Below are 8,282 nucleotides of genomic sequence, written 5' to 3' on the forward strand. Positions count from 1 at the left end.
TCCTCTTTCCCCGTCTAGTTTACCCTTCCCTGGAGTCGGATGAGGACAGTCCTGTTTTCAAGTCCCGGTCCAAGAAGAGGAAAGGCTCGGATGACGCCCCCTATAGCCCGACAGGTAGTGCTGGGGGCTGGGAGGGGAGCTCCGTCCGCACAGAATGCCAGTGGTCACGTTGCACACCCACTGGCTCTGTGGCTCAGACAGGGTGTCTGTGGCCTGCTGGAGCCCGATTGGGGTTCCACTTCGATCCCGGGACCTCAGTCAAGTGCTCTTGCAAACACTCAAAGGCGTCCCGACTCCTGCCAGTAGGGCAGTGCAGCGTCCCTGTGGTGCGCTGGCCCTCTGCCTTGGCTCTCCTCGACGAGCAACCCTGGGAGGGTCCCCTTTGCCCCAGCCCCCATCATGGCAGCCAACAGAGTGGGGTCTGGTTCCCCTAACACACTCCCTTCCTGACCCCTCCCGTCCTGCTGGTGTAGGGCAACCACCCCCACACGAGGTTGGGGCTCTTGCTGACCTTCCCCAAAAATGTGACTTGTCCCTGGGATTCAGGGACAGATTAGGGCAGGGCTGGGAGATCGGGAGGGCGCTCAGGCACTGGGTGGCGACTCGAGGCAGGCTGACCTTCTTTCCTGCAGCGCGGGTTGGCCCATCGGTACCAAGGCAAGACAGGCCTGTGCGCGAGGGGACCAGAGTGGCCTCCATTGAGACTGGGCTGGCAGCTGCCGCAGCCAAACTGTCCCAGCAGGTGAGGAGAGCGTCCCCGCCTGGGCTTAGGCTCCCCCTGATGCCTTTGCTCCCCCCACTTTCATGCACGGGGATCACCCAGGCTGGGGCTGTCACAACCTTGGGGACATTTGAGTATTGCTGACCCCGGTTCCTTCAGGCTCCCTGGTCCATGCTAGTGGGAAGTAGAGAAGCTGGGAACTGGTGTCAGAAGTCCCATGGCAGCTCACAGTGGGGTGGTGGGGAATGGGGGGTTAGGGAGCCATACTACATGTCCACCAGTAGGTAAGCTCAGATTGGGCAGGGTCTGGCCACGGCAGCTGAGTGCTGATGCTGTGTCCTGCATGTCCCCATGTCCAGGACGGCTTGCCTCACAGAGCGGGGCCTGGTGGTCCCTCCACAGACCCCAGTACTATTCTGGGGGGCTCGTGGTGGCTGGAGGTGGGCTCGGGCATGGTCCAGCCCTTTCTGCTCCTCCAGTGCTGACTTGCTCAGCTCCGTGGGAGAAGCCTTGTCCACAGTAGACCAGGCTGCTCCCCAGAGTCTGAGGTCTGGCCAGCCCTGTGGGGTGACACACCTGCATGCTTTGTTTAAAGGAGGAGCAGAAAAGCAAAAAGAAAAAGAACACCAAAAGGAAGCTGGCTCCCAACACCACCTCCCCCTCTGCCTCCGCTTCTGCCGGCACCACCTCGGCCTCTACCACCTCGGCCTCCACCACCTCGGCCTCCACCACCTCGGCTTCCACCACCCCGGCCTCTACCACCCCAGCCTCCACCAGCACGGCCAGCAGCCAGGCCTCACAGGAGGGCAGCTCACCTGAGCCCCCGCCAGAGTCCCACAGCAGCAGCCTGGTTGACCATGAGTACACAGCAGCTGGCACCTTCACTGGGGCCCAAGCTGGCCGTGCCTCTCAGCCCATGGCCCCCGGGGTCTTCCTCACGCAGAGGAGGCCCTCCTCATCATCCCCCAACAACACCGCTGCCAAAGGTACCTTGCTTGCCGACCCTGGGTTGCCTGTGAGTGACCACAGGTCTCTGTCCCTGCAGCCATGAGTTTCTGTGGCCAGGCCCTCAGTCAGTGTGAGAGAAATGGCTCCTTTCAAGACTGAGACCTCTGGTTACTCACCAAGGGGGTTCTGGGTACCTTGGAGCTTGGTCCATTCCTTTAGATTGCCAGGAGTCCTGGGTCTGGAGACAGTGCGGTTGGTGGTTTGCTGAGGGTTCACTGGGAGTGATCTAAGGTGACCCAGGCTCCTCCATGTGATTTAGGGGTCATCCCAGGCCCACTGCGTCCTCGCCGTGAGCCCCAGCCAGCCGTGGACATGGGGAGTGTAGCTCTAGGTAGCCCTAATGCCATCCCTGGACTGTTCCTGCTGCACACGCCACGCCCCAGCCCCTTGTCGACACGGCCTCTGAGGGGCGTTTTGTTGACAGTTGACGGTTTTGGAGGGATGCAGAGCTCCCTGTACTTGGGCGTCACCCATCTTACAGAAGGGGTGTGGGCTCACTGAGGGATTACAGACCCCCATCGCACATGCTGCTTCTCTCACTTACCTGTCTCTTTTGTGTTTCCACCTCCCCAGGAAAACGTACAAAAAAGGGCATGGCCACTGCCAAACAGAGGCTTGGGAAAATTTTGAAAATTCATCGGAATGGAAAACTGCTCCTTTAAAGTTTGGAAAGCCAAGATCCTTCTGCTCCTCTCAGGACCCCCGGAGCCCCGCTAGAACATCAGCCCCCAGGAGGGTGGCCTTGCTGCCTCACCCAGGGAGGGCCTGGCCTCCTCCCAGCAACCACCCCCCTCACATGAGCATCTGTTGCTTCAGCAGGCGGAGCTTGCCAATGTGGACTGACGTCCTTTCTCAAGTTGCTTAGAGTGACCAGTTCCCGAAACATGGCCCCGCCTGTTTGAGGACCATTCCAGTTTCAGGACAGCCTCCAGGCATCCCCGAGCATGGGTGTGATTGCAGGGCCTCTGCAGCTCTGCTGGGAGCATGAGTCCTTCAAGGAAGGAGGAGTGAGCCAATGCTCACCAGGCCCAGAGTCTGAGCTGGCCACAGACTGGTAGCCTCCAGAGGCTTAAAAAAAGGCAAAGAACACTAGAGAGGAAGAGGAGGAGAAATTGGGGTGTGTATGTGCCCCCCTCTTCCCAAGTGATTCTCAGACAAGTCCAGAGAGTGTTCGGTCCGGTTAGGAGAGGAGCCTCTGTGCTCCCCAGATAGTGGGTGGTGGGCCGGATGGTGGGTGTTGTGCCCTGAATGTCTGGGGCATTTCTTGGGGCCGGCTGGGGCTGGCAGCAGGGTCAGTATGTCAGTGGGGGTGAACTGGAGCCATCATGGGGTCCCCGGGGAAGGGCTTGGGCCCAGCCACAGTGTGGCATCCCGGGGGCCCAGGCTAAGCCACGTGGGTGGGCCTCATCCAGCCTGACCATCTATACTCCGAGAAGCACTTCCCAGCCAAAGCACTCCACCATATGCCTGGTGGGGCAGGTGGTGGCCAGGTGGCCCAAGGACTTGGGGGCCAGGCACTTCTATCTTGTCACTTGTTGACGTTTGGTGTCGAGTGCATGGGTGGCTCCTGGACCACGTGTCTGCCCATCGACACGGAGGGGCTGGATTTGTTTCTCAGGCAATCCTGTATTTTAATTTTAGATGTATTTCCTGAAGCATATTTTTCATAGAATGTAGCGTGTAAATAGCTTTTTAAATAACTTCTTTTTTATAAGAGTAAAAGTATCTTTAGGAATTTCTTTCTATAGAGTCCTTCATTAACATTTATACGAGTTTTTTGCCGAGTATGATGAACAGTTGGGTTTCCGATGCTTTTCCTTTTCCTTCTTTCTTTGTATTATTATGGTTATTATTATTATTTTTTCTTTTAGGAACTAAGGTATTGCCTGAAAAACAAGTGATGTCTGTGCAGCCTTATATCTGTCTTTACAGAAGCAAACAGTACACAAAAGATCTATTTCAGACACATTTGAAGAGGAATCTTCAACTTGAATACCAGCTCTTTCTTTCCTTCTTGTTGATGAAGGGGGTGGGGGTACAGTTATTTTACTAGCACCTTGTGAAGTGTTTCTGTGTTTTGTGATGCTGTAATTTATTAATGTTTGTAGCTTTTTATATTTGTACATTTCTTATGAGCTTTGTTTATATGCCCATCCCTGGGTGTTCTGTCCATGAGGAGAGGCAGCTTCGTGTGGGCCTTGCCATCCTTGCTCATCCTGTTTGGGGGACACAGCCCCGGGGCCCAGAGGCTGGAAGGGGCGAGCCTCACGGGGCCCTGACTATTCTGACCCAGCATTTTGAAGGTTTCCTTTCCTGTCCTTGTTGAACATTTATATAATCTAACCTGGCCATCAAGCTGTTCTCTCTCTTCCTCTCTTTTATTTTTTTAATTTTATTATTATTATTTTGGCAACATGTACATTTCTAACAAAGTTTATTGTGGCTATTAAAGTGTTTTATTTCCCAATTCATATTACTCTTGTATCGAGTCCATGAGGTCTAAGGCAACTTAGATCAAAGTTTTAAAAGAGTAAAAATATTTCCGGTTTTGTACAGAAGCATGTCTCTGTCGTTTCTGCCTCTTTCGCTGTTGTCCACTCTGCAGTGAACATGGTGGGGGTCCTGGACACTGGGGGGAGGAGTGGACCAGTGTGGTGGGCTGGTTTGAGGGTGGGCGGTAGGCCAGGCCCCCTACCCAGGCCCAGGGCGTGGCTGCCAACATTCCCCTTGGAAAGCCCTTGGATTGCCGATAGGGCATATGTACTGTCCTGTACCCCAAAGCTACAGCACCCTGAGCCAGCCTGTATGCGCAGGCAGAAGAGACCCCTGGTCAGAGTGAGCAGCCTTTGAGACCCTGGCAATACCAGCCCCAGCGCCAAGCGTCCTCAGGGGCCTGTAGTGCATTCTTGGTGTCTTAGTGTTCACAGGCATGCAGTTTAGCGAGTCCAGTGACAGGCACCCCAGAATGTGTGCAGGATTTCAGTCTAACTCAGATGTTATTTACAACAGATGAATGAAAGTAGACCCCGCCCCATTCCACCCTATCAGATGCACAGTGAAGATCAAAGATTAGGGGGAAAGAGCAGCCAGCCAGAGGGGACCGCCACAGAGGACACCTTGGGCCCACACTGGGGCTGCCCCAGCTGCCTGGCTTCTCAGACTTGGCTGGGCCCTGGGATGCAGTGTTCAGCTGCACAGCCTGAATCCGCTCTGCTGGACCCCACAACTGGGGCCTCTGCACACCCCCAGGTTGGGCACTCACCCTGCCTGGCAGCTCTGCTGTCCTTGCCCAGATCCAGCCAGATTCTGCCCTGTGGATCCCCCAGGGGTCCCCACACCCTCATCCCATAGCTTCCGAGGGACTGTGCTGAGCCCTGGGCTGTTCTGTGCATCCTGCTCCCCAGGACTGGCTCTGGGTGCCCAGCCTCTGAGTTGGAGTCCTTGAAGCTGAGTTATCTGGGTGCTCCTTGGGTTTCCCCACCCCAGCATGACTGTGGGGATTGTATCTTCAGAGGGCCACCTGGGACCTGGGGCCCTGGGCTTGGGGAGGGCTCCCAGAAGGTGCCCAGTGTCTCTTCCCTGGCCCGAGGCCCTGTCCTGGGCTGTACCCACATCGTCCTGGGGCAGCCTGGCCTGGTTGTGCCCCAGGCCCTTGCTGTGACCCCTGCAGTCCATGTGTCCAGACTGACTATAGGTGGACCCAGGCTGTGCATTTCTCGGTATGCCTGTAGCGGGGGGAGCAAGCGGCCTGTGTTGCTCCATGCTTGGTGCTGACTGTGGCCCTTCTGGGGTCTTCTCATCTCTATGCAATAAAGCTCCCTGCCTGGTCCCACGAAACCACCCCTCACTTGACAGACAAGCTAAGGCTCAGACTGAAGCCCTCCGTGGGTGAGACTTGAGTGCTCCGGGATCGTCCCTTGCTCAGTCATTATTTCTCAACCTCCTGGCAACAGGTGGCTGGCCATGTGAGTGGAACACCACCATCGTATCAAGGCAGCTCCAGGGGGCCACAGGATGCTGGCCCAGGGTCCTGGAGAGCCATCTGACCAGCAACAAACTTCTCAAAAGGAAACATAAAGGGTTGCATGTTAAGCCTCTGAGATGCTGGAGCTGTTTGTTATTGCAGGCTGCCCTAGCTCTGCCTGAGACTCCTGAGTGGCTGGTGTCCTGTGCACTGAACATGGCATGAATAACAAATTGCCTCAACTCAACTTACAAAGTTGAGCTGAATTTTACAATCACTTTCCTGAGCAAATATTGAGTTCCAGGCTCCATGTTGAGAAACGTACAGAGGCTTCATCAGGGCTGATTTTGCCAAGGGGAAATTTTGCCTCACCTGGGACTCACACTGTCACCTGCTCCCTTGTGCAGTAGGACAGTCTGTGATAAGACATCCATGCTGTCGTCTTATACTCCAGGTGAAAGAAGGGAGTTTGGGAGGTTCCCTGGAGCAGCCCATGAGATGAAATTGTCTTCGGCGACACAAGCAAAGGCCTCGGGGCAGGTGACCAGACCTCAGGGTGATCAAATGGTGGGAGGTGGCTCAGCAGCTGGCTCAGAGTCACGGAGGGTGTCCACACAGCAGGGATGTGGCAGGCCTTGGGAGCCCCTGCAGGGGAGCAAGCAGCCTGCTGCTGGATAGGCTGAGTAAAAGCGGATTACTTTCCACCCAGGTTCCTGTCCCCCTAGGGCTCCGCTCCTTCTAGGGCTCCCTCCCCTTCTGACATCTCCCTCTCCCCCATCCCCCTCTACCCCTTGTGCGCATCAGGCACATGTTACCATTGTGCAAGTGGAGAGGGAGCTCAGCACCACCAACAGCCCAGTCTGCTTTGCATGGTCCTGCCTAGATGCTCAGAGCCTTAAACCGACCCAGGGCCAGTCCCCAAACTTGCAAGAAAGGGTCCCGTGTGGTGCCTTGGGGCAATACTGAGAGTGACCACCAGGGGGCAGGGGAGGGCCAGGAACGACCTGTCCTCCAGCGATAGCAACGAGATCATTTAGTGCTAGGTGTCCTTCAGGCAATGGCACCCCACTCCAGTACTCTTCCTTGGAAAATCCCATGGGCAGAGAAGCCTGGTAGGCTGCAGTCCATGAGGTCGCTGAGAGTCAGAAACGACTGGGTGACTTCACTTTCACTTTTCACTTTCACACATTGGAGAAGGAAATGGCAACCCACTCCAGTGTTCTTGCCTGGAGAATCCCAGGGAGGGGGTAGGGGGGGCGCGGGGGGGCTGGGGGGGTGCCGTCTATGGGGTCGCACAGAGTCGGACACGACTGAAGCAACATAGCAGCAGCAGCAGCAGCAGTCCTTCAGGCAAGACCCTGGGGCTAATGGCGGAAGGGACTGATGTGGGCAAAGTGAAGTTATCAGCAGGAGGTGAGGGTTGGAAGGGAGATGATAACAATCAGTTCACCTTGGTCCTGAACTATTTCAGCGCTGGGTGTGCCAGGGCCTGTTTAAGTGTCTGGCATATATTATTAGCACATTCACACCTCACAACTACCCTCTGATGAAGGTCCTACAACTGTCTCTGTCTTACCAAGGGGGAAGCTGAGGTACAGACTCTCACAGCTGGTGGAACTGGGGTGCAAGTCAAGTCCAGGCAGGACAGTTACAGGGCCCTTGAGCTTGTGAGAGACACTCTGCTGCAGCCTCCCCAAGACGCAGGAGAAGGAGCTGTGCCAGAGCAGAAAGGAGCTACCGTTCAAAGGCCCTGAGGTGGGGACAAGGGGACATGCCATCCTCAAAGATGGGTGTAGAGGATGAGCACAGGGGAGGGGACAGAAGTCAGGCAGGGCAGCAGTTTTCTTGCCTGACTCTCTGCTCCATCACAGGGGTCTCCCCCTTTCCCAGGCTGCACAGAAACCTTTGAATCCCCCCTCCCCAAACCCCATGTTCCCCTCTGGACCCAGCCCACCCTCCCTCTGTGCACAGCCCTGAACAAGGAGCCCTCTTTGCAGATGAAGACCTGAGACAGGTCTTCTGTTGGACATATGGCTACTGGGGGTCTCTGCTTCCTTGCCCATGGCTCTGAGAGGCTGCACAGTGTGCGGCAGAAAGAGTGAAGACTGCTTACCATCCAAGGTTGAAAGAAAAAGATGCTGCTAATGTAAAACTCAGGACTGTGTTCCCAGCCCTTCGCAGTAATGATAATGGTACATAATTTCATGTCAAGGACATTAGATGCTGGTGCTAAATTCCATGGGTTTCATGTTGCGATTATGCTGCCAGTGTGGTACACTTTCCTGAGTGCCTGCTGTGTGCTGGGCAGAATGCCATGCGGTTTCCCACGGCTAACCACTTACCACTGGCCCCTACACCTCAGGTTTGGGTCCTGGGGCTGGGAGGCCCTTCTGAGGAGGTGACCTTTGGGCAGAGCCCAGAGATCGTGGGGGAAGAGTCCTGAGGCCCAGGGAACAGTAGAGCAAAGGCCCAGGGGCAGGATCAAGCTTTGTGAGGAACAGTGGGGGTGGTGTGAGTGGAGAACTTGGCAGGGCCTGGGTTCCAGCAAGGCTTCTTCTGCCCCAATCCTTGGTGCAGGCTGCGTCCCCT

At 55.8% G+C, this 8,282-nt stretch overlaps 1 protein-coding gene across 3 annotated transcripts in view; it reads left to right on the plus strand.

Annotated features, from left to right (window-relative positions):
• The window catches only part of PHF2 (PHD finger protein 2), a 90,856-nt gene extending 86,575 nt beyond the window's left edge, over positions 1-4,281 (plus strand). For all 3 annotated transcript variants that reach the window (XM_088838152.1, XM_088838151.1, XM_088838150.1), the window contains exons 19-22: positions 19-114; positions 633-742; positions 1,317-1,707; positions 2,303-4,281. In XM_088838152.1, coding sequence (XP_088694278.1) covers positions 19-114; positions 633-742; positions 1,317-1,707; positions 2,303-2,391 — 686 coding nt within the window. In that variant the 3' untranslated portion in view covers positions 2,392-4,281. The remainder of the gene's footprint in view (positions 1-18; positions 115-632; positions 743-1,316; positions 1,708-2,302) is intronic.
• The last annotated feature ends 4,001 nt before the right edge of the window (positions 4,282-8,282 follow it).

Source organism: Moschus berezovskii, chromosome 7 (assembly GCF_049115385.1).
Source record: "Moschus berezovskii isolate FMDL1 chromosome 7, NW_MosBer_1.0, whole genome shotgun sequence".
Lineage (NCBI taxonomy): Eukaryota > Metazoa > Chordata > Mammalia > Artiodactyla > Moschidae > Moschus > Moschus berezovskii.